General features: G+C 42.9%; 1 protein-coding gene across 6 annotated transcripts in view; it reads right to left on the bottom strand.

Annotated features, from left to right (window-relative positions):
• ARHGAP26 (Rho GTPase activating protein 26) overlaps positions 1 to 26,333 on the bottom strand; it is a 467,573-nt gene that overhangs the window by 339,172 nt on the left and 102,068 nt on the right. For 5 of the 6 annotated variants that reach the window (XM_055556593.1, XM_055556623.1, XM_055556624.1 and 2 more), the window contains exon 2: positions 1,160 to 1,255. In XM_055556593.1, coding sequence (XP_055412568.1) covers positions 1,160 to 1,255 — 96 coding nt within the window. Of the gene's footprint in view, positions 1 to 1,159; positions 1,256 to 12,311; positions 12,355 to 26,333 lie in introns of those variants that run through there. The other variant, XM_055556605.1, reaches the window with a different exon arrangement.

Raw genomic sequence — 26,333 nt, 5'->3', positions numbered from 1 at the left:
TTGGGTTCCTCCTCTCTGAATCCTCAAGCCCCTTATTATTGCAACACAGTTGGCAGCGTAGCAGTCAGACGTAGACAGTCTCTTTCACTGAAATTATTCCAAACGCAACAAGCATTGCACACAATAGCCCTAAGGATATTGGAGACATCATGTATTGTTGGGAAAAGCATTCATATATTCAGGCATTACAACAATGATATGTTTTCACTGCTCGCAGCTATCTCCCAATTCCCTCTGCTCATCACCAGATTCTGATGCTCTGTAAGCCAACAGGGACTCCATAAGCATTTGGTGACTTAATTCAATGTAACTCGCTCAACTCCTGCTCACTTAATGGATTCAACCAATACACCCAATGGAAGAATAAGGTGTAAAGACTAGGATCTGGCAAAGACAGGTGTCTTGACATTGCAAATCCTCTGTGCTCAGTGGTGCCCACAGAAGATGGACAGGAAATGGTGAAGAGAGGCACAGTGCAGTGGGGGAATAAATGGGAACCTCCGCTCTCAGTCTATTTGCTAAGGAAAATGCAAGGGGTAGGTGTTGGGGGGGGGAGTCGGGGGGGGGCAGTGAATGATGCAGACACCCAGCTTCTCTCCACATCCAAAGGCAAGGACAGCTACACAGCCCCAGCCAACTGCTGCCAGGGCAGAACGAAAGGTCGGCTTCACAGGCTCCCAGAAGCTGAAAAACTGAAACTTGACACAAATTCAATTTATACGGTAATTCAGTTTTAAAAAATGAGTGTCCAAGAAAACATGTCTGCATTAGGACCTCTGATCTAGCTCTTCTCCCATCTCCCCATGTTCTGCTTTTGCTCTAATCCTAAGGTACCACGTTTGGAATTAGGGAAAGAATGTCATGAAGCCAGCCAGAAGCAGCATGCTAGTGGAGGGTGGAGACAGGAGCCCCACCCCAAACCTTCCCATGCCCTCCTACAGGCCAGAGGCAGAGAGGCAATCCCAGGACTCCGAGGAAAAGCCCAGGAGAGCCCGAAGGCCCCTGATACTCACTTCACTCTGTTGGCTCTACTCTTAATATTGACTTCTTAATTTATAACACTTACATACTCGCTGTTCCAGGGGAAAGACCCAGGGAGGACGATGAAAGTGTGGTGAACAGTGCACTTTTTACATTCTTACATGTGGTTGTGACTTACCTATACACATTTCATCATCTGTTTCTGCGTCTCCTATGCACTGAAATTTAAATTCATTTAAGGAATCTGCAAACTTCCGCTTCGCTGAAGACAAATCTAGCAACAACAGCAAAAAAAAAAGAAAGTAAAAAATGTGAATTACTGAGATAAATCTGCTTTCATATTTACTGCACTTTTCAGTCCTTGTAGTACAAAAAGCAGCTAACTCTGTTCCTGAGTCCATCTCAGAGCACAAAATAATGTCAATTCAAAACAGTAAATAACTGTCTATAACATGAAATAGCTGATTTGCTTTACAAGTCAGTACTTCTGCTACATTTGCTTTAACAAGTCTGGCCCTCTCTCTCTTAATTCCTCAAGCTACACAGCAAGTCCTGTCATCTCCACTTGATACAGGTGGGAATTCACTTGCCTAAAAATGTCAGGGTCACAGCCCACATTAGGATCTGTTCAGCCCTGCTCTGTCATTGACCCTCCACATGGTCAGTGAAGCTGCCCTCATGTCAGACTCAACAATACGCACCCCAGTCTAACACACACGACAAACAGGCATTAGGTGGGAGCTGGCAGAAAGGGCTTGGAACTGCACAGGAGCACCCGAACCTCCTCTTCTGACTCAAGGACACACAGGCCTGAGTTCTCAGAACCCTCTGGGCTCCCCTCAGAGGAGAGCAGCCGCCAGCCTGACAAAGCTCTGCCTGAACCAGATAGTTCCCTGGGTGACCTCGTTCCACCACTGCCACGAGAACAAAGCCCTGGCAATGTTCTGAGCTGGGGTAAAAAACGCACCCCACACATGGTATCGATAAAGAAAGCTCTCAGAGGCCCTTGTCAAATTTTAAAAACAAGCTTTCATTTAAGACAGTAATAAAAACCAATGACCCTTCCAGAACCCTCAGCTTCTGTTAAGGGTATAAACCACCGAGGTACCTTTAAGTGGCCTGACGGACAAGGCTGCTCGGCACAAATGTGCTTAACTTAATTCCATGTGCAGCCTTCCTGCAGATTAGGCTAATCATTCAAATTACCCTCGGACATGTTTCCCTCACTGAAGGGGAAATGGCATTATGTTCAAATTCCCAGAGGAGGGAAATATGAGGCATAACTGGCAGCGAGGTCTGGCTTTCATAAGGTACTAGGGGGAGTCAGGGGCGAGGGAGGGTTCTAGCTTCACAGATCAACAGAGCCTTCTGGAATAAAAGCATCCATGATACTCAGCACTTCTTTTTTAGTTCCTAAATTTGTCCCTTGAGGTTAGGGGTCATGCTTTTTCCATCTACTGGCTTGGTTTGTTTCCTCTCCATGTACTTGGCACTGTACCCTGCTCAGTACATGCTAAATAATATGTGTGTGGCAGGGGTGGGGAGAGCTATATACAAATTCAGCCCCCAGTAGTGAGCTCGCCAAATCCAGTGTTCACCCCAAGCAATGGAGCCAGGTGGGCTGTCCTGCTATTCTTGGGTCTGAGGCTCAGACCACTGCATGGTTTCCAGGGGCTCCTGCTCGGGGCTGCCCTCCCAACCTCAGCTCATATGACGCGGGTCCCAAGCTACCTATGCCTTGTGCAAGGCCCGCTACTCATCACCAGAAGAGGAAGGCACGGAGCAGAGGAGAACACAGGAGCCAACAGCCAGCAGTCTCTGATTCAGTCACTTTAATGGAATGGTTCTTGGCCAAAAGTATAAAGATTCTGGCAGAGAAATCTCTCAGGGCATCTCTTAAGATTGGCCAACCCAGGCTGAGAATATCCCCAAGAACACACATCACTCCCTGGCAAGTCAAGAAAGAAACAGATGCATCTGAAAGAACACTGTGGGGAGGACAGGGGTGCCAACAGTCAGGCAGGAAGAAAATGAGGAAGAATAATGTTTCTAAGTAGAAGACAAAGCTCTTCATGCAGTGCATGGAATGTGGGCAGGTGGTACTCAGTCTAGGCTTTGCCAGAATGTTTCTCTGATCAGGATTCACAGATAAAGGCCTGAGCAAAGAGTAAGGACAGGACTGCTTCTCTATCCACTCAGCAACCCTCCTGTGCCTCTCCAATAGGGCAAGTGAGACTCAAGCTGGACCCTCTTCTCAACAAGGTAGAAGAAAGGAGAAAAGTCAGCCAGGCTTGGGAAAGCTCCCAAACAGGCACCTGAAAACCCGTGCTGCCAATGAAGATTGAGCAGTGGCTAATGATGCACAATGGGGCCTTTGTGGGGCCTTCCTCGAGAGGCGCATGGAACCAGAAACAAGCCTGTAAGCTTACAACCAGAGTGTGACCCAACTTCCCTGTGTGGTGGCACACAGCACACCCCACCACAGCACACCCCGCGAAGTGCTGTGGGCCCCACGAAGCTGATAAAGAGGCTGGTCCCCTGGATGGGAGATTAGGTAATGAGTCCTGGTATGGAGTCAGTACTGGGCTGTGGGCCAGGAAGGACAGCTGGGTAGAGTGAGAAGCCCAGTCATCGGAATCTGAAAAGAAACTCACCATGGGCTTGAATGACACGTGCCTGAGAGAGAACTCTCCATGTAAAGGTACAGTGAACACTGCTGTTTCCCGGTTCAGCATCTACTCCCAGCCTTTGGAACAGCATTTCCAGCTCAACTACGAGAACCTCCCTTCTCCACTGGCGTTACATGGGGTCCTGGTTCTACACACTGGTCAACCCCTTCCCCAGCCCCTGGCCCTCACCTCAACCTCCGCCGCTCCTGGATTCACGTTTTAGCTCCATCACTGACCGGCTATGTAACTAACCCTGGGTTTAGTCATAAAGTCTCTAACATCTCACCTAATGCAAGTCATCATCCTCTGGGTGAGGAGACCCACCTAAGCTGTGGGGCTGCCAGGAGACCCACTGAGACACACGGGGTAAGCGCTCTGTAGGCTGTCAGCTTCTGTTCTAGGCAGGGCTGGGCTAGCCTTCCTTAATACATTAGTCCTCCCGTAACAGGACACAGGAAGGGAAGCACAATTACCTGTACTGAGAGTGGGAGATGTGAAGGGACTGACCAAAGTGCACATGACCTCTAAGACGCGGATCTGCAACTCTACCAAGCCCTCTGAACTGAGGCCCCTGGGGCACACTGCACTGGTCCACCCCATTAAGATCAACTCCTCTCTGTTACTTGGGACAATGCAGACAACATCAAAAAGAGAACACCCGAAAGCCACTGCTTCTTGGCTACTGCCACCCAGACAGGGTGCTGGCCTCTTGTGTAGGCAATCACGCTGGACATGCTGCACAGACACTTCTTTCTGGTGCCTTCGTTCTGATGAGTGCAGGAATCTCACACACACATTTCAGTACAAGGAGAGAAGGCAGGGAGGCTGGTGTTGGTGCTGGGTGCATGCCAAGCTTCGTGGCACCCTGCTCATATAACCCCACTGTTTCATGTTCAGGCAGCGCGAGACACAGCAAGGAGCCAAGCAGAGGCAATAATATTTACTTTTCAGAAACATCTGTTGCTAGAAAGGCAGAACGCTGGCCAGAGCAGAGGGAAGGCGTGACTGGCAGCCTCTGGGGAGGACAAGGATCTGCTTTACAGAGTAAGTAGGCTCTGCCGCTGAGTGAAGAGACCAGGCAGTGAAGGGACGAGGACGCAGCTGGAAGTCGGGGCCCTGACAGGCTGCTCCGAAAGCTGCTGCTCACTCACGAACCAAAGGAAACTGCCCTTCTCTTCCTGGAGATGCCACAGCGGATACTAACTCCCCAGAGATTAAGAGATTATACTCCCCAAATATAATCCTTTCTTTCACTGAAACAGGTAGGTATATCCTAATTTCTTAAGTTAGTTTATATAAGTTTTACCAGTAATAGCACAAGACAAGCCATTTCCTTTTGCTCCTGGGGTAAAACAACACACATGAGCACATGAACACACGGGCTTACACACGCGTACATAATGAAGAACTCAAGTAACCTCACAGTATGTTTATTATCGGTGCATCTGATCTCCAAAGTTAGCAAGACTGGATATAACTATGCTTAAAATGCTCTGCTACTCTGTCACTGTCCCTGGACCTAGAAACTCGTCCCAACGGCCGAGGGAAGCACTTGCCACAGGATTAACCTCTCGGCTGCTTACAAGTGCTGTTCTTGTGTGTACAACACCACCAAAGTCCCCAGGCCTGGTTAATCTCTCCCTTCTCTGAAAGCCAATTATACTTACTCTCTGCACCCCATCATACTGCATTTAGAATGATTCATGAGTGATTTTGAATTACAATGCACAATGAGTGTGTAGGACAGGGCTGGACAAGGTGGCCCTCAAAACCTGCTGCATCGATCTGCTTGGCCAAAGAAACACAAGTTGGTTTGTGTAGAATGTCAGATTCTTTAGATAAGAGGACCAACATTGAGAGCCGAGAGGAGGACATGAGCCCCAGAGAGGTTGCAGCTTTTCCTCAGAAGCATCACTCTCAGGTAAAGCTCAACACTCTCAAAACGAAATCCTCTCTTCTCTCCTACCGGCTCCCCAAAGAGCCAACCACAGGCCACTTCCTGTGTCCCTACTTAGACAAAGGGCACCACCATTCAGCATGCCACAAAGTTCAGAGACAGACACCTGCGTGGTATCTTTGGCAGCAATCGCTCTCCTCAAGTCTGTCCATTTGGCTTCCTGCGCATTTGAGTTCTGCACACTCCTGCATCAACACCAGCAACCTGTAAACCAAAACCTCCATTGCCTGGATAACTGAAACTGCCCCTTCCTCGTCTCCCAACTTTGTCCCTCCATTGGCTCTCCACCCAACCATGCCAGCTCCAGCAGTGAACCCTGCAATGGCTTCCCAGAGCTCTAAGGACACAGACCAAAGCCCCCCACCCCCCGACCCCCCACCCACCCCCGCACACCGAGGCCTAAAAGGTTTTGCAGGATCTGGGCCGCCACCTTATCTGCTTAGGGTCTCCCAGAATGGTAAGTTTCGTAAGAATGATGACTGTGTTCCTTCATGTTCACCACTGTATCCTGAGAACCTAGCACAGTGACTGGTTGAGAGAGGGTGTCACTGAAAGAACAAAGGGAGAGAAGAAACTGGCCACTCCACAGATCATCACACTCATCAAAGATGATATTCCCAATTTTATGCTTGATGAGTGAAGAAAAAAAAAGATTAGGTACATTAGGTGAAACTTTCCAACTATGCAAGTCTGGTCAGAGCTTACCACATAAGAATGTGGTTACTATTAACATATAGCCACTTGTCCTGACGCTGTCCATTAAGGAAGATTCCCACAGAACTGAAGAAAGAGATGCCAGCAAGCACATAAAACAAAACCTTCTCTATACCAAGTGACCAGGAAAATGAGCTACAAATATGGTCACTGTTGGTCACAGCCAGGTGTCCCTTTTCAGCCCCAGCACATCCCCACGCCTGGCGCTAACACAGGTGAAAGCAGAATTCCCAGTGACTCTTCTCTTTCCCCATATGTGGACAAGCTGAGAACACATTCTACCAAAAACTGTGCTTGGAGAGAGGCATTTCCCAAGTCACACGTGGCATTTTAAACTGAGTTCTATTGCTTAAATTGTAAGAAAAGCAAGTGATGTCTCCTTGTTCAAGGCCATTCTACAGCCTGAACTCTATATTATGACATAGGCAAAAGGAAACAGACCATGTTCAAATACATTTGACTAATTTCTGTGATGTGCAGTCTTGCCTATAGCTTCTGGGTGGCAAGTGACTATGTCAGGGAAGGTGTGCCAAGACTCAGAGAAACAACAGGGCCAATCTTCATCCTGTCCCACTGATGAAGACACCCACGAGAGGAGGGAAGTGTCCAGTGGATGCTCAGTCAGCAATAGAGAGAGGGGCCCTATCCTCCATGGGGGAGGAACTGTCCTAATACATCCCAAGAACCTCTCTTGGTCTCATCCATTCAAGCCTGAGACATGGAGGGGAAGGCTGGAGGGCTGAAGTCACCACCAGTGTCTTCTGCATTCTTTCAAACATGGCTGAGAAGCCTCGGAAAACCTCTCACCTCTCCAGATGATAATATGCCCACCTCCCACATCAGTCACAACACAGCTCACAATCTGCATTCTGAGTACATATCTGCATGTTTTCCTAGGGCCATTTTCCCTACAACTGTATTTCTTAAATGAGGCCATAGCCAGCACTGACTCTGGAGAATTTGTTTTTCCAACCAGAGCACTAAAGCTAATGAAATTTTCAGGGTTGATTTTTAACATGAAATCAAAAAGAACAAAGAAAGGTGTGTCAACCTTTTCCAGATGAGGTTTCTAATTCCATCTACATGAAAAGATCGTTCAAGGAAAATGCGGAAGATCCAAACTCACCTTTATGTAAATCAAAACAACTTTAAATATATTATTTATTGGATACTTTACTATGTAACATGTACCTACTAAGCAATTTAAATCATTTCATCCCTACAACCATTGTACTGAGCATGTGTTATTACTCCCATTTTCAAATGGGTAAATGGATTCAGAGAGTTAAATAACCTGTCACAACCACATAGTTAATAACTGGTAGTCTAAGAACCTGGTTCCTCTGATGCCCAAATTCTTAACTATTATACCATAATGCCTAATTTACTCAAATATTTGAGAATCTGATAGCAATGTACTCAAAGAAATAAAAAGATGGCACATATCTATTCCATATCCTTGAGGAGAATACAATTTAGAAGGGTCTACTCAGTGCTATGGTACAGAATCCACCTGCCATCACAGGAGACACAAGAGACATGGGTTGGATCCCTGTGTCAGGAAGATCCTGTGGAGAAGGAAATGGCAATGAGTTCCAGTCTTCTTGCCTGGAAAATTCCATGGACACAGGAGCCTAACAGGCTATAGTCCATGGGGTCACAAAGAGTCAGACACAACTGAGAGACTGAGCATGCATACATGCACTTAATGTATACAAATTTATACATTAAAGCAGTGCATGCTAAGGCAAAAAAGTAGCCACAGAAGTATAAAAGGGATATTATTTAAGCTGGGGCCATGGGAGGAGGCTTCCCAGGGGGGAAAAAAAAAGAAGTGGCATTTGAAGTGTACTTTAAAAGTTTAGTACTATCTGAATATCTAGAGATGGGAAGAGGTGCAAGGCAGGGGAGAGAGACATGCAAAGGTATTCTAGAAGTAGGAAGGGGAAGCAAAGAGATGCAAAAGCAGAGGACCTACCCAGAAATAGCAGGAAGTTCAGCTTGAAGGATATAAGACTAGGAAGAGAGCTTTGAATCAAACTCTGCAAGAAACTGAATGCCAAGCTAAGGAATTTGAACTTCATCCCCAAGAAAATGGAAACCAGATTTTTATACAGAAGAAAAACTAGATCAACTTAAACACTGATTAAGCCTTTCACTGACAGGCTAGCCCAGAACTTAGTTTGGGAACTTCTACTCTGACGTTCCATCCCATTTCACTCAAGAACAAGCAACCACAGTCAAGAGGCTTTCTCCCTGTGGTATAACACCTCTCAAACTGGACACTGGTGCACAGGCCACCCAGTCTGGAGATAACGAGACCATGAGGAATTCAAAGAAACTCTGCTCCTTACTAAAACCTCCAAGTTCAGGTCCAAATATGAGGGGTCAGTAGCATCATCATTCCATATACATAATAACAGCTGACTCTTGAACAAGATGGGGCTTCTTTGATAACTCAGTTAGTAAAGAATCCACCCGCAATGCAGGAGACCCGGGTTCAATTCCTGGGCCAGGAAGATCTGCTAGAGAAGGGATAGGCTATCCACACCAGTATTCTTGGGCTTCCCTTGCGGCTCAGCTGGTAAAGAATCTGCCTGTAATGTGGGAGACCTGGGTTCAATCCCTGGGTTGGGAAGATCCCCTGGAGAATGGAAAGGGTACCCACTCTAGTATTCTGGCCTGGAGAATTCCATGGACTGTATAGTCCATGGCATCGCAAAGAGTCCGACACGACTGAGCGACTTTCGCTTTCGCTTGAACAAGATGGGGGTTAATCACATATAACTTACAGTTGTCCCTTCATATTCATAGTCCTCCCTTCATATTCACATTTCTTCCACATCTGCAGATTTCAAGCAACCACAGATCACGTAGTACTGTAGTATTTGCAATTGAAAAATATCCACATACAAGTGGATCCACATGGTCTAAGGGCCAACCGTATATACAAATGATTCATACAAAGACATCTGTATTTTCCAAGTGCTAATTAGCTTTACCTCATAAAAATATTGAGAGTTTAAGTGATGGGAAATTAAGGACTAACTGAATGACAGTGCATATCACATAGCAGGTGCTCAATGAACATTTGCTAATCAATTATCATTATGTTAAGTGATTCAGCATCAGATCTACAATGTGCAAAAATTAATAAAAATAAGTGAACTCTAATTAAAATAAAGTCAGAAGGCCAGAAGGGCAAGCTCTCGTGCCCTACAAAGTTAGCAAAGCTCAAGAAGAAAAAGACTTCCCCTTCTTGCCTGGCGAAAGCTTAGCCAACGAGAGACTGTCACAACTCAGCCAAGGAAAACCGACTATACTTTAAACTCTCCATTCCTCCATAGGATTCTTTGTTTTCTACAGCCCTCCCAGCTTTCTTTTCCCCTCTTTGAAAAAGTTCTCTTCTCCTTGCTGTACTGGGACTCGTGTGTAGCTCACCACGGTTGTAAACTCCAAAATGCAAATCTTTGTTGATTCCGAATCAACCCACTTTTGCTGGAGAAGTAATTGTCAGCCTATCTATGTCAAGATTTTGGTGGCTTGTGTGGGGATCCAGAGAAGACCCCAATGACTCCAAGGCTGGTGATCAAACAGATGTGGTACCCACTTAATGTCCATTGTTGCTCACTGCTTTTCTCACCAACCCTGGGGTTTAAGGCTAAGTTTTTCCTCCTCTCTCCATCCAAATCCAAGCTTCTGCTCTCTTTACGTTTTGAAGTTCTCCAGGTTTTACTTGAAATCTATTTTAAGGCCTCATCCTTTCTTATTAGGTCTTGTTTCTGATAGGCCTTATTCTATCAATATATTCAAGTACTAGCCTGACATTTCAGCCTGATTTCTAGGCTGTTACAATTCAAACTGTGTTGGTCTTCCATTCATTTCTTTTGGAACAGGGCTGCTTCACTGGACCTGTGCCACTTGAGCCGTTGGCCTGATTCCTTTTGAAGCAAGAGCTATTCTACTGGAACTGTGCTGTTAAGCCTTTGATGTAACTCCTTGGGGACTAAACTGCTCTAGTGGAACCATGTGTTAACATCTTTGGCTTGACTCCTTCAGAATTAGGCTGTGTCATTAAAGCTGTGCTGTGCAGGCTCTTCCAGGACCAGACTGTTCCCTTAGGATTGGCTGGTATTAGGCCTGCATGCTATTTGAGCTGTTTAGGAAAGATTCGGGGCAAGAGGAGAAGGTGATGACAGAGAAAGAGACGGTTGGATGACATCACTGACTGAATGGACATGAGTTGGAGCAAACTCATGGAGATGATAAAGGACAGGGAAGCCTGACGTGCTACAGTTCATGATGTCACAAAGAGTCAGACACGACTTAGTGACTGAACAACAGGCTATCTGAAAATTACTCATTGCTCAAGAGAAAAACTTTTGAGCAATGGGAACCCAGTTATGTGTCTATTTTGAGGGCATTCCCCACACCAGGATTCCAGCCAGTTTTGTTTAAATACACAATCCTTCCTCACACGTTTCTAACTAAATGGACATACCTAACAAAAGGCAATTTAAAACATCAAAGCCTTTATGAGGAACTTTTAAAATCCCAAACTTTTCTTAAAACCAAACTAAAAACCATAGCTCAAAACTTTGAAAAACTGAATGAAATGTCTATTGTGACTGGTATTTTGAGGCTTCCAAACATTATTAGGAGCCCAAATTGCCTTTCTGCAAAATAAGATTTAAAAATAACTAAGACAAACAAATGATTAAAGAAATATAAAGTGGCTTCTGACGCTTCCAGCTCCTCTTCCTGAGCTGTCTCAGGCACTGTCTCCAGGGTCACCTTCTTCCTTTCCCTCTATGCTGCCTACACCTCTATTCCCTCAATTCTCCCATACTAATTCTCTGGCCCAACTTCTCCTAAAACTCTTCACTCCCTTTTCCTCTAAACCTATCAGAACTTGAGCCTATAAAATCAACCTTTCTAAGGATCCTGAGGCCAAACTCTTAATTTCTTATGTTCCCAGGACTAAAGCTGAATTGAAAACCACAAAGATTATTTTCCCAAAGTAACCAAAAATCCTCATATATTTGCTGAGAAATTTAATAAAGCATTCAAATTTATCAACCTTACTGCTCTGACTTGTATCAGCTAGTTCATATGCTTGTGAATGAAGGCCAGAACCAGCACTGAATAAAAAATTGCTAATGGGAAAAATCCTGAAGGTCTCTAGGATTACAACTGGGAGACCAGCCCACTGATTTCTGTTATTAACAGGCTCAGGCAATCACTAGGCAACTTCATCAGGCAATCCCTAGGGCTTTTCCAAAGTCTGTTGACAGAAACAAAATTCAGGAATTCAGACAAAAATCTGATGAGCCTGTTCATAAGTATTACAATTGACAATGTTATTTTTTAAAGAAATTCTGGTCTTTCTTCAGATATTGATTCCATTTGCCTAGCTTTTAGCTCTGTGTTTACTAATGGGCTGAACCGAGACCTTTCCCTTCTAGTAAAAAGGACCAGGATAGAATGAGGAACTATGTCCACTCCAGATTTAGTTAATCTGGCAAACTAGCTCTCTCACACTGGGTGAGTCACCTAAAAGACTGCTATAATTCTTAATCTTCAACTACAGCAAATTAAGGTCGCAAAATGAAGCCCAAACCCTCCTAGTTTCTATTATCACAAAGAGCCGAGACATTGGAAAAGAGATTATAAACTTTAATGTTTCAGGTACCTTCTGCTGTCTAACCAGCCTTTCCAATGTCCTCCCAATTCTCAATCGCGGAACTCCAAGGAGGCTCTTTCCAATCCTCCCTCTTAATCGGCTTGGAGAAACATTTCTCCAGATTATGGATGAATTTCTTCCAGTCCTGACACTGGGGCTATACTCTCGGTACTCAACCCCACTATAACAAAACAACCCCTGCCTCAGGACACTAAATCAATTTAAATAGTGGGGATCTCCGATGAACCTCAGAGATTCCTGTTTTGAGTCTATCCACTTTTGTGTAGACTCTTTGAGAGATAAATACCTTTTTCTCTGCAGTTCCTCCGCCCCATCCATTTAATAGGCTTAAACTTCTTAGAAAAGTATCATGGCAAAATTTCTTTCTCCTAAAAGGGGAAAATAACTCTAGAATTTAACAGCAGTCATCAAAGCAACCGACCAGGTGAATTAAATGACCCATTGAGGTCTTCTATTTGCTCCATTTCTGACAACACTAGAGTAGGGTCTGGAAACACGGATCATCTGTTCCTATTGAAGCAGCTACCAACCTTATGTGCAAAATCTCCAAGATGATATTGGAAAAATTCATAATGCACCTCCTATCAAGATTCAAACAGATCCCTCAAATCTCTCCCCAGAATTAATCAATACTGTATAAGAAGCCCTTCAAGGTACAAAGCCCGTAACAGAAGATTGAAAGTCCTTGCCCTCGACACTACTTCTTGTAATACTCTTATTTTGCTAGTAAGAAAATCTAAGGGCCGCGTATGGAGGTTTGTCCAGGATCTCTGAGTAAGAAACATTACCTCTTGACACCTTGTTGTTCTTAACCCTCATACATTACTAACATTCATTTCCATGCAAGTAAATTCTGTGTTGTAATTGATCAATGTAGAGCATTCTTTAGTATTCCAGTTGAAGTTAGCCAACACCACTTTGCCTTCACTTGAAAATAAAAAAGAATTCACCTTAAGAGTATTGCCTCAGAAATTCATTTCTCACAAACCATGGAGGCTGACTTGGATGATAAAAAGTTCTTGGGAGGTTCTACTTTGCTGCTATATGTTGATGGTTTACTTCTTTATTCTTCTCAAGCCTCCTCACAGGAAGGTAACATCCACTTGCTAAAGCATTTAGCCTTAAAGGGACATAAGGTCAACAAGGAAAAACTGCAGTTTACCAAAACCCAGGTTCAATATTTAAGGTAACTGATATCAGAACAAAGGTTCCACCTAGATCCCAATAGGATTCAAAGTGTCTTAAGTTTCCCCAAACCCAAAACTAAGCACCAACTGCAAGGGTTTCTCAGGCTAGTTAGCTACTGCTGATTCCAAATTTCGCTCTTATGGCCAAACTTCTATGTAATTTGCTAAAGAACTAACACCTTGGCTTAATTTTATAAGAACTCATCCACACAGACTTTAAAACACTGAAGGAGAATTTGGTTAACCCATTTGCCCTTGGGCAGTCCAATTATCAGATTGCCTTTTTCCTTTTTGTATAGATAAATGAATGGAAGGGAATGTCCTTGGAGTACTCACCCAAAAACATGGGGACCACCACGAACCATATGGTATTACAGCCAGCACCTGGGCACCATCCATGACACAGGGACAAATCTTGACTTAGAGCCAAAACTGCCATTGCCCTTTAGGTTAAGGCCAACAAGAGTATCACTGTGAGATCTCCTTTAACAATTTCTCTACTTCATGTACTAGAAGCCCTGATGAATTTGCATCACACTCAACTTTTCTCCGGAGAAGGCAATGGCACCCCACTCCAGTATTCTTGCCTGGAAAATCCCATGGACGGAGGAGCCTGGTAGGTTGTAGTCCATGGGGTCGCTAAGAGTCGGACACGACTGAGCAACTTCCCTTTCACTTTTCACTTTCATGCATTGGAGAAGGCAATGGCAACCTACTCCAGTGTTCTTGCCTGGAGAATCCCAGGGACGGGGGAGCCTGGTGGGCTTCCATCTATGGGGTCGCACAGAGTCGGACACGACTGAAGCGACTTAGCAGCAGTAGCAGCAACTTTTCTCAGTCACCTTACCTCCTATGAAGTCCTTTTGTTAACTGCTCCTCACTTAACTACAATATTACATTATAATACACTTAACCTAGTTACTCTTCTCCCCTGTCACCAAAAAAAGTCCTTCACAACTGCTCGATGCTGGCAGATCACCTCCTGACTCTGTGAGATCACCTCCTGACTCTGATATTCTGCAGTAAATTCCTTTGGGTAAGGTTTACTTCTCATGGTTCACTGATGGTTCTTATTTAAAAGATGACAACGATGAATACTGGACTGGATATGATATCGCAACTCCTTTTAATACATTGAGGCAGCATCTTAACCTATGGCCACTTCAGCTCAACAGGCTGAATTACACACTCCTACACAGGCTGATACTTTAGCTGAGGGCAAAACTGCCAATATTTATACTGACAGTAGATAAGCTTTCAGAGCAGCTCATGATTTTGGAATGTTGCAGAAGCAACACAGTTTCCTTACTTTCAGCAGAAATAAAATTTAAAATGGCCCATGTATACAGGAATTATTGGATGTGATACTTTAACCCACCACTTTATAGTTATTAAGATCCCAGAGCATTCTAAGCTTGATTCTCTGGAAAAGTGAAAGTTGCTCAGTCATGTCTGACTCTTTGCGACCCCATGGACTGTAGGCCACCAGGCTCCTCTGTCCATGGAATTCTCCAGGTAAGAGTACTGGAGTGAGTTGTCATGCCCTCCTCCAGGGGATCTTCCCGACCCATCGATGGAACCCAGGTCTCCCTCATTGTAAGCACATTCTTTACCGTCTGAGCCACCAGGGAAGCCCGATTTTCTAGAAGCTAAGGGAAATCACTTCGCTGACTTTTCTAGAAGAAATGCTGCTCTAAAAGAAATTAAGAACAGCCAAACCTCTGTCATGGTTCAAATAAATTTTTCCCCAAACAGGAATTTAGAAAAGCTGGCTACAAAAGCATAATAACTGGACTCAAAAAAGGAAAAACAAGATTAAAAATTCAACAATTGTTTGTTTGATTAAAAAGATAAGGTGCTAGTTCATACCAAATAACAACCCAGTCATATTGCAGACTCTAAAATTCCCACTCCTCACCACTGTGCATCCATTCAGCCATTGGTCTACTAATAAAATGGCAGCATTTGTGAATCAATATTGGCAGGGAACATTAACAAGACTGCTTAGAGTGCCTACCTCACTCGTCCCACTTGTCCAAAGTACAACCTAGAGAAAGCTGGATACCGCTCTCTGATATTGAAACTGCCTAACAGGTCATTCAAGATATGGCAAAGAGATTTCATACAACTTCCTCCCTCTTGTTGATATAAATATATTTTGGTCACTGTATGTTTTCACGTTGGACTGAATGAAGCCTCCCCTTGCAGACAGCCTCTTCTGTCTTTTGGAAAAGATTGTCCCTACTTGGAGAACTACTCTCAGTCTTCATAATGATCATGGAACCTACTTTATTGGTCAAGTACTTCAACAAATCTGTGCTACCTGGCCAATTTAATAACACTTTACTGAACTTACCACCCTCAATTCTCTATTTTAGTTGAATGCACTAACGGCATTAAGACTCACTGGCAAGGTTGGTTCAAGATGGTGGAAGAACGTGTGCTCATCTCCTCTTGAGAGAGCACCAAAATTGCAACTAGCTGTGGAACAACCATTGACAAGAGGATGTTGGAACCCACCAAAAGAAAAGAGACCCCACATTCAAAGACAAAGAAGAAGCTGCAATCATGATAAAACCAAATCCCACACCCACAGGGTAGATGACCCACAAACTAGAGAATAATAATACCAAAGAAGTTCTCCCACTGTTATGAAGTTTCTGAGGCCCACGTCAGGCTTCACAGCCTGAAGATCCATCAAAAGGACAAAAATCCCCAGGGAATATAACCTTGAAGGTCAGCTGGATTTGATTACAGGACTGGTGAAAACAGAGACTCCATTCTTGGAGGGCACAAACATACCCTGGTCTAGGGCACACCAGGACCCAGGGAAAAGGAGGAGTGATCCTACAGGAGACTGAACCAGACCTACCTGCCAGTGTTGGAGGGTCTCCTGTGGAGGCATGAGTCAGCAGTGCCTTGCCACAGGGATAGGGGCACTGGCATCAGCAGTCCTGGGAGGTACCCCTAGGCATGAGCCCTCTTGGAGGACACCATTAACCCTACGTAAAGCACATAGACTCTGGGGCTGGACTGCCTCAAGTCAAGCAACTAACAGGAAGGGAGCGTAGCCTCACCCATCAGCAGACAATCAGATTGAAGTTTTCACTGAGCATTGCCCACCAGAGCAAGATCCAGTTTCTCCCACTGTCAGCCCCTCCCATCAGGAAGCTTGCATACGCCTCTTTGCCTCATCCACCAGAGGGCAGATAAAAGCAGCAAGAACTACAATCCCATAGCTACCAGAACAAAAACCACATCACGAAAAGTTAATCAATATGAAAATACAGAGAATCATGTCCCAGATAAAGGGACAAGATAAAACCCCAGGGGAAAAAAAAAAAAAACAACTACATGAAGTGGACACAGGCAATCCTCCAGAAAAAGAATTCAGAACATTGATAGTGAAGATGATCCAGGATCTTGGAAAGGAATGGAGAAGATGCAAGAAATGTTTACCAAAGACCCAGAAGAACTAAAGAAGAAACAGAGATGAACAATGCACTGGAAGGAATCGATAGCAGAATAACTCAGGCAGAAGAACAGATATGTGACATTGAAGACAGACAGTTGAAATCACTCCACAAAACAGAATATAGAAAAAAGAATGAAAAAAAAAAAAAAAAAAGATAGCCTAAGAGACCTCTGGGACAACATTAAACACACCAACATGTGCATTATACAGGTCCCAGAAGGAGGAGGAGAAAGAGAGAAAGAACCCATGAAAATATTTGAAGAGATAATAACTGAAAATGTCCCTAACAGGGAAAGGGAATGGTCAACCAAGTCCAGGAAGCACAGACAGTTCCCGGCAGGATAAACCTAAGGAGGAACACACCAACACATAATAATCAAACTGAGAAAAATTAAAGACAAAGATAAAATATTAAAAACCAACAAGGGAAAAATGACAAAAAACATACCAGGGAACTCCCATCAGGTTATCAGCTGGTTTCTCAACGGAAAATCTACAAGCCAGAAAGGAATGAGATGATATATATAAAGTGACGAAAAGGAAGAACCTACAACCAAAAATACATTACTCAGCAAGACCCTCATTCAGATTTGATGGAGAAATTAAAAGCTTTCCAGACAAGCAAAATTTAAGAGAATTCAGACCACCAAACCAGCAAATGCTAAAGGAACTTCTCTAAGTAAGAAACACAAGAAAAGGAAAAGACCTACAATAAATCCAAAACAATTAAGAAAACGTTAATAGTATCAGTACATATCAATAATTACATTTAAACGTAAATGGATTAAATGCACCAATCAAAAGATACAGACTGGCTAGGTGGATAAAAATATTTGCATGTATGTAATTCCACTTATTACCTCACTCTACTTAACCCCCCATATTGTATGCAATTATTTTATATTTTATATTGTTAGGTTAATCATATTTCCATTATGGCTCCTTACTGTAATTATCTTTTATTTTTTTCTGGCTATTGATTTTGAAAACTGATAAATATCTTTTGTTATTGTGATTATGTAACTTTTATTCATTTTAATACCATTGTATCATGATTGGTTAACAGAAAATAATAGAATTCTAACAGAAAAATCTGCAACCACTTTTTAAAATCCAGATGCACAGTAGAATTATCTTGGAATTTTCTTTTTTTTTTAATACAAATACTCAGGTATTGTTTTTTCCTCCAAAAATTCAGATGCGATTCTAATGAGCATCTATGTTTAAAAACAACTGGACTATGTGATGATCTTTTACTTCTATCTAGTTGTTTCACTTTTTCTATTTTATAGTTAAGGCTCCCATTTCATGTATTTTATGTTTTCCAATTTCTCCAACTCTTTTTGTTGTTATTATTTATCATGCCTTTATCAAATATAGTAGAAAAAGTTTAGGTATACATATATATAATATTTATAATCTATATTTTAGAAAACATGATTTTTTGCTGAACTAAAAAATTTATGACATTTTGTTTCCATTTGTTTGACTAAGTATGAATAGAATGCTAGATTTCTAATTCATATTCACTCAAAACTTTGGTATTAGTTCCATTTATTCTGGCATCTGGCATTACTACTAAAAGTCTAAAAAGCTTATTATTTGAGTGATTTTTAAAAAAATAATCTGAATGAGGCTTGAAACGTCTAATTCTGAGAATATAAAGAAATACTATGTTGTAAAACAAACAGGAAATTAACATGTGATACAGTATTATTAACTAAAGTATAGATTTTGTTCAAATTACACAGAATTTTATGCTAAGTCACTTCTGTGTATTCTTGCCACCTCTTCTTAATATCTTCTGCTTCTGTTAGGTCCATACCATTTCTGTCCTTTATCGAGCCCATCTTTGCATGAAATATTCCCTTGGTATCTCTAATTTTCTTGAAGAGATCTCTAGTCTTTCCCATTCTGTTGTTTTCCTCTATTTCTTTGCATTGATCGCTGAGGAAGGCTTTCTTATCTCTTCTTGCTATTCTTTGTATGCAGTTCAGGAAGCAACAGTTAGAACCGGACGTGGAACAACAGACTGGTTCCAAATAGGAAAAGGAGTACGTCAAGGCACTATATTGTTACCCTGGTTATTTAACTTATATGCAGAGTACATCATGAGAAACGCTGGGCTGGAAGAAGCACAAGCTGGAATCAAGATTGCCGGGAGAAATATCAATAACCTCAGATATGCAGATGACATCACCCTTGTGGCAGAAAGTGAAGAGGAACTAAAAAGCCTCTTGATGAAAGTGAAAGAGGAGAGTGAAAAAGGTGGCTTAAAGCTCAACATTCAGAAAACGAAGATCATGGTATCCGGTCCCATCACCTCATGGGAAATAGATGGGGAAACAGTGGTAACAGTGTCAGACTTTATCTTTTTGGGCTCCAAAATCACTGCAGATGGTGACTGCAGCCATGAAATTAAAAGACACTTACTCCTTGGAAGGAAAGTTATGACCAACCTAGATAGCATATTCAAAAGCAGAGACATTACTTTGCCAACAAAGGTCCGTCTAGTCAAGGCTATGGTTTTTCCAGTGGTCATGTATGGATGCGAGAGTTGGACTGTGAAGAAAGCTGAGTGCCAAAGAATTGATGCTTTTGAACTGTGGTGCTGGAGAAGACTCTTGAGAGTCCCTTGGACTGCAAGGAGATCCAACCAGTCCATTCTGAAGGAGATCAGCCCTGGGTGTTCTTTGGAAGGAATGATACTAAAGCTGAAACTCCAGTACTTTGGCCACCTCATGCAAAGAGTTGACTCATTGGAAAAGACTCTGATGCTGGGAGGGATTGGGGGCAGGAGGAAAAGGGGACGATAGAAGATGAGATGTCTAGATGGCATCACCGACTCGATGGACGTGATTTGAGTGAACTTCGGGAGATGGTGATGGACAGGGAGGTCTGGCGTGCTGCAATTCATGGGGTCGCAAAGAGTCGGACACGACTGAACAACTGAACTGAGCTGAAGTCACTTCAGTTGTGTCCAACTCTGTGCGACCCCATAGATGGCAGCCCACCAGGCTCCCCCCTCCCTGGGATTCTCCAGGCAAGAACACTGGAGTGGGTTGCCATTTCCTTCTCCAATGCAAGAAAGTGACAAGTCAAAGTGAAGTTGCTCAGTCGTATCTGACCCTCAGCTACCCCATGGACTGCAGCCTTCCAGGCTCCTCAATTTTATGCTAGCATCCATTATTTTTTATACTTTATTTAAGATTCTACATTTTATTTAATTGTACTGAGTAGCTTCAACTGCATGCAACAAATTCTGATAAATTCTCTTTTTATTTTTATTTTGTTACAAATATTTTCTAGTTTTCCTTATTATGGCTTCTTAGATACACTCATCATTTAAAAGTGGACATCTAACCTCCAAATACATGGGTTTTCTAAAATATCTTTGGTATTAATTTCTCATTTAAATGCTTTCTTCTCTGCAATCACCCTCTGTGTTTTTTCAGTCTTTTAACTTTATTGAGGCTTTCAATGGCTAAGTCAAAGATCTCTTTTGGTAAATGTCACATTCGACTTGAAAATATGTGAGTTATTTTCAAATATCTTTTGATATTGATTTCTAACATTTCTATCATTTCACAGTGATAAGAGAACAGACTCTGTATAATTTCAATACCTTTTGTTGCTACATTTCAGTCACTAAGTCGTGTATGACTCTTTGAAACCCCATGGACTGCAGCATGCCAGGCTTCCCCGTTCTTCACTATCTCCCAGAGTTCGTTCACTCAGATTCATGTCTATTGAGTCAGTGATGCTATCTAATCATCTTAATACCTTTAGACCATGAAATTTTTGTCAGTTTTATATCTCTGGGTATGTTCCAGTATCTCCTGGTTTAGAGTCTTTGAGAACTTGAATAGAATTTGTATTCTGCTGTTATGTGAAAACTGAATAAATCTTAATTATGTTGAATTGGTTCATAGTGCTTTTTGGGTCTACTATATCCTTCTACTTTTCTGTCTATTTGTTCTATTAATTTTTGAGAGTTTGAAATTGAAACGCCAACTAAAAATCTTAATTTATCTATTTAAAAAAAATAATTGCAACAACTAGTGCAACTATTTGCAACTTTATTCTGTATTTTCCAAGTCTCCTATAGATAAGTTATCATACTTTCATAATTCAAAAAATTAAGAATAAGAAAAAGAGTCAACTGGCAAAACTGGAGGATAGATGCCCTCCAAATACCTTTGCAAAAAGCACTGCCATAGATCCTTCTAAATCTCAGATCCACCCCTTCTGGAACTCAAACTTTCACCCTTTAAGACAGTCACAAGATGTTCAATGCATTTGACTCATCATTCTTTTGACTCACAAATGATAAAAGGAGAAGTACTCCAATATGTAAATGTCTTATTGCTTCTATCAAAAATAACCACTTTGGTAGAGCAATCTTTTCACAGAGCGCTCTTGGGAGATGAATACCCTAAGCATCACACCTTCCAACCTGGAGATTTCATTACTGGAAAAGACACCTCCAGAAAGACTCTCTTCCACTTCACTGGAAATGATCCTATCAGGTACTACTAACCAACCTTTCTGCACCCAAAACACAGGGAATAGACTCTTGTATTTATATAACACAGCTAAACAAAGCAGCAAACCAAACCAGATCTGCACATCATTTGGTAACTTGAATGGAAAGATTCCTTGGAACTGAAGGAGACATCTGATGAGACAGCCTTTCTAAGATACCTGGATCAAGCTTACAGAAGTTTGTCTGTCAAACCTTTGATGATGACCTAATATTTCAGATGCTTTCCAATGACTAGGATATTACTAACATATGGACTTTAGATAAAAGAACCTGAGAGTTACTTTTAGATGTAATCTCAGTAGGTTTCTGTGTATTTTCCCTCCAACGTGGGACACTACACTCAGAAAAGGTCCTTCCTGGCACCAAGGGACAAAAAGCTGCTAAAAGAAGAACACCTAACTCTTAACAATGATGCTTTCAGAGAAGGATCCTAATCAAAAGGAGGAAATGTAAAAATTAATAAACAAAAACCTCAATTAAAATAAGAGTTGGGAGGCTGGAAGGGAGAGCGCTCACACCCTACAATGATAGCAGAGTCCAAGAGGAAGTAGCAAGACTTCCTCTTCTAGTTGGCAAGAGCTCATCCAATGAGACACTGTTACCACTCAACGGATGAAAAGCCACTATACTTTAAACACCCGATTCCTCCAATGGACTCTTTGTTTACTACAGTCCTCCCAATTTCCTTTTTCCCTCTTTAAAAGAGTTGTCTCTCCTTCCTGGACAAGGGACTCACACGTGGCTCACCATGGTTGCAGAACTCATACTGCAGTTCTTTGTTGATCCTGACAATCCCATATTTGCTAGAAAAATAACTGGCAGCCTATTTGTTTTAGGTCAACAGATGAAAACTCAACCCCTAAAGACTCCAGCCCTAAATCTGAATTGCTTAGCCCTGACACAAAACAGAACCAAAACACAGAGGTACCGGATTCAGAACAATTACATTTAAAATGTCCCAAGATCTTATAAGACAGCAGGTCAGCACAGGAAAAACTCACTCAAGGAAAAAGTGATGGTTTGCTTAGTTAAAACAAAGAAATCTATTTTGAGAGGAACTAATCGAGTGAAAGGGAAAAAAGGGTATTTCCAGGCCATCCAAGTACAAATGTACACATACACAGAGAGCAAAGTCAAGGACAATTCAGAAGACTGTGAAGTACACGGACTCCACAAATAGGGGTTCAAACCCTGGATCTGCCAATTACTAGCTGTCTGACTCTGAACAAATTACTCAACCTTTCTAAATGTTCATGTAATTATGAGGATAATATGTACCTCACAGGATTGTCATGGGAAAGGTGGGAGGGAGAAAGGAAGAGAGGAAGAAAGAAAGTGGGGAGGGAAGTAGGGAGGAAGGAAGGAAGGAAGGAAGAAAACATGTTGCTGCTGCTAAGTCGCTTCAGTCGTGTCCAACTCTGTGCGACCCCACAGACGGCAGCCCACCAAGCTCCACCATCCCTGGGATTCTCCAGGCAAGAACACTGGAGTGGGCTGCCATTTCCTCCTCCAAGAAAACATGTTATGAAACAGCAAAGCACAGAGCAGACCTTAGATATTAGATGCTGGCAACTTAGATGCTCACAAGCACTGACTGAGTGGAAGTTTACTTGCAGGTTAAAGGTAAGAGAATTAACAAAAGGAGAATCTTAATTAGAGTAAGAATTAAGAAATCTTTGCCTCACTGATTCACCAAACTAATCAAAGAACCTCATTCTAGTGAACTATGAAAAACACATTCGAGATCGTAAGGATTTTCCTCAGATGCTTAGAAAACCCCAATGCATCTACAAATTAAAAGTTTCCTTTCACACTTCAGAGCTGAAAGCAAAGGCAAAAATCCTGGACTAAGTAACAGTATTTTTTTTTTAACTGAACTATAACTCAAAGCAGTATGGATTTCTTCTTGAGTTTATTAACCTCAAGCGGTACCTTTCAAATGTACTGGGGAAAGAGTGGTATCACCAAACCCTTTTTGTCAACTGCCTGGGGAAGGAGGCCAGCCCCAGAGGAAACAGATAAAAGAATGAGCAAGCTAACATGACATCCAAGATAAATGGGATTTGGGGGGTTCACAGGCTTGTAGTGCCTAGCTTTCTGAGAAGCTGACATTTGTGCTTTGCCCCTAAAACAGGCATGTTTTAGAAGGGTGGGAGGGGGATGTGAAGAAGAGACCACACACATCAAAACAAAGGATCTGCAGGAAGAGTGAGTCAGAGTAGTACTCAGAAGACCAGGAGCGGCCAGAATGAAATGGAGCTAGAGTGCAGGGTGGGTGAGTGTCCCCTAAGTCAACACCACTGCATGAGGTTCAAGAAGGAGCAGAGGAACAAACTGGCAGAGGGGCAAATGAACCCAGCTTGGGCCTCAAGATTTAGCTTTTATTTCTAGAACATTCTCCCTACTTAGAGCAGAGCTTCTCAAACTTTAATACACACCAGAGGATCTTCTCAAAATGCTGGTCCTGGTTCAGTATGCCTGGGAATCTGAGGCTGCATTTCTAAATTTTCAGGTGATGCCGGTGCTGCTGGTCCACGCACTACACTCTCCAAGGCAAGGGTTGTGATTCCCACCCGAGACTCTGAGATCAAAGATCACAGTGCCTTTATCCTTCCAGGATGGTGCTTAAGGTATACAGGACCTCAAAATCTATATACTGGAAGAATGGATTACTTAGGAGGACTTAAACTGTAACAGAAACAGAACAAAATCTAAAACAACAACCAGAAATGGGCTGAATCCTTGCTCATCCACCAATCATGGATGTGAACCTAGGGAGAGTTACTTAACATGCTTGGCCTTAGGAAACTCATTTCAAAACCTGGAGAATGAACCACTTGATCTCTAAGGCCTTCCAGCTCAAAAACTCCACCCAAAGTATTTTTTTCTGTGCCTTAAAAAAAAAAAAATCATTTTAATGGTGAGGATATTTGCTCGATATTCCTCCAGCGACGCACACCTCTGTCATTCTCAGACAGCCGTTTCCAAAAATCCAATTGAGAGAACACAGATTCTGTTGGTCTCAGCAAATAACCATAGCAACTAATACCCCCCAAATAAAATGATGTCTTCACAATGATGTGCTGGCTCAATTAGATTAAGAGGGTGACGTGTACCATCTCAAAATTTATGGTCGTAAATTTACAGTGAAAGCCAGACCTTCTTGGAAGAGGTTTGTAAGTAAAAGAGAGGCCTTGCCAATAAAACGAAGACGGCACAGGGAGCCAGAAAAACTGAGTTGATGAGAAACTGGAGCAGGGCCACCCTGCCTGTCCCAGGTCCATACAGACACAGCCATCACCCAGATGTGAATCCGGAACGCGGTTAAACAGCTGCAGATCTGAGTGCCACCACTTCTACCAGGGAATCAGCAAGCAACTATCTTCTCTCCATGCCTCCTTCACATATATAATCAAAGAAAACAAATACTGCTCCCTCAGAAAAGGCTTCTAAGAGCTTCAGCAGAAGACTTGTAAAGCTCTTAGGTAAAAAAGAGGACAATTGCAGAATAGTAAATTAGGGGTGGTATTGGATTTCCAGCTCATCATGGGATGCAGACCTTCCGGCTCCAAGGTCTTTAGATTGGAGTTAGAAAAGGGAAGGGAAAATACAGCATATGTAAGTTTTATAATTCACCACCTTCCCACACCCTCAGGCCTGCCTCTTCCAGGGTTTGGGCAATCATGTCTGTTCTGAACAAATTCAGGCAAGCAAGAACGTCACTTGAAAGGTAGGAAAAAGGAAGCCAAGGTCCATCACCTCCCTATAACCTTCAGATCTTTTCCAGCAAAGGACAAAAAGAAAAAACAACAACAAACCAAAAACCCAGCCTAAAGAACTAGGGTTCGAAGTCCATTTAACTGTTATTAACTCAGTAAGTCCTGGGCAGCAAAACCTGGAACTGAAACGCAAAATCTGCTACATCCCCAGTGGTTCTCATCAAAAACTATAACAGTTTAAGAGTAGTTAAGGCAAGACAAGGCACAGTGAGTAAAACAAGGCCTTCCATCAGCCTTACGAGCCGAGAACAGTGGGTAAGGGAATGAACTCGCAGGGTTCAAAAGCCCACTGCAGCCCCCTCCGTTGTCTCAGTACTGAGTTTCCACCTGTATGAAACTGAGAAGAAAGCAAGCTGCCTCTGGGGATTTCTGTGAGGAAACAAATGATGCTCAGAAGCACTTAGCACCAGGCCTGGCTAAGCAACAGGCAATAAACGATAGGTATTTGTAGTGTAGAGTTTCACGCAGCAACAAAATAAAACGCCAGGCTGATTTATTTTGGGGTAAAGATGAAAGGACAGCCAAGCCACTCGGTCTCCTTCCACCCACCTTTACACCCACTACCCGGCTGACTTCCCACATTACTATCCTCTAAACAGAATCCACCTAATCCCTCGGCACAACTCACGCTCTCCTCCTCACTAACACCACAGGAAGCAAGATGGCCGCTCCTCAGCACCAAAAACATTCAATTAAAAGGGAAAATCTGCCTGTTGCTCCTGGATTAAATTAACGTTTCCTGAAGGGGGAAAAAAAAAAAATGTATCTAGCAATTCTGAACATAGCCACACCTAATAATGTTCTCAGAAGTTAGTTTCACTTTCTTTTATCCCATTTAATGAACCACTTCCTTGCTGCCCTCAGGGGAGGCTGTGCTCCCAGACCAAGCAGGGAGGTCCAGGTGGGCACCATTCTGCCTCATAGGTTCCCCACTGAACCTGATTCCCTGCCTCCTTCCCCAACTGTCCCGTCCCCAGATCCGTCCCCCAGTCCACATACAAAATTAGGCTTCATCTAGTTCTCAGAGTACCCACCTCTCCCCACATCATCACATCAAAAAGACTACTGTTTGTCAAAAATATGATGGGACATCATCTGTGGCGGACTCTCCCAGGGAGCCCACACCAGCCACCTGAGTTCAACTTCAGGGCTAAGGTCCAAGAACCTGGGCTCCCCAGAAGTTTTTATACATGCAGGAGTTTGAAAACTCCTACCACCTGAGCCTTCGGAACATCTCATTCCAGTACCAAGAATGCAAACCTCTCCAGATCACAAAGGCAGGGCTCCAAGGAGCAAGCCGAAAATTCTGACTCCTGACAGA

This window comes from Bubalus kerabau, chromosome 1, assembly GCF_029407905.1.
Source record: "Bubalus kerabau isolate K-KA32 ecotype Philippines breed swamp buffalo chromosome 1, PCC_UOA_SB_1v2, whole genome shotgun sequence".
Classification (NCBI taxonomy): domain Eukaryota; kingdom Metazoa; phylum Chordata; class Mammalia; order Artiodactyla; family Bovidae; genus Bubalus; species Bubalus kerabau.
Note: the sequence above shows the minus strand (reverse complement) of the source record. Positions and strands in the feature narration are given on the sequence as shown.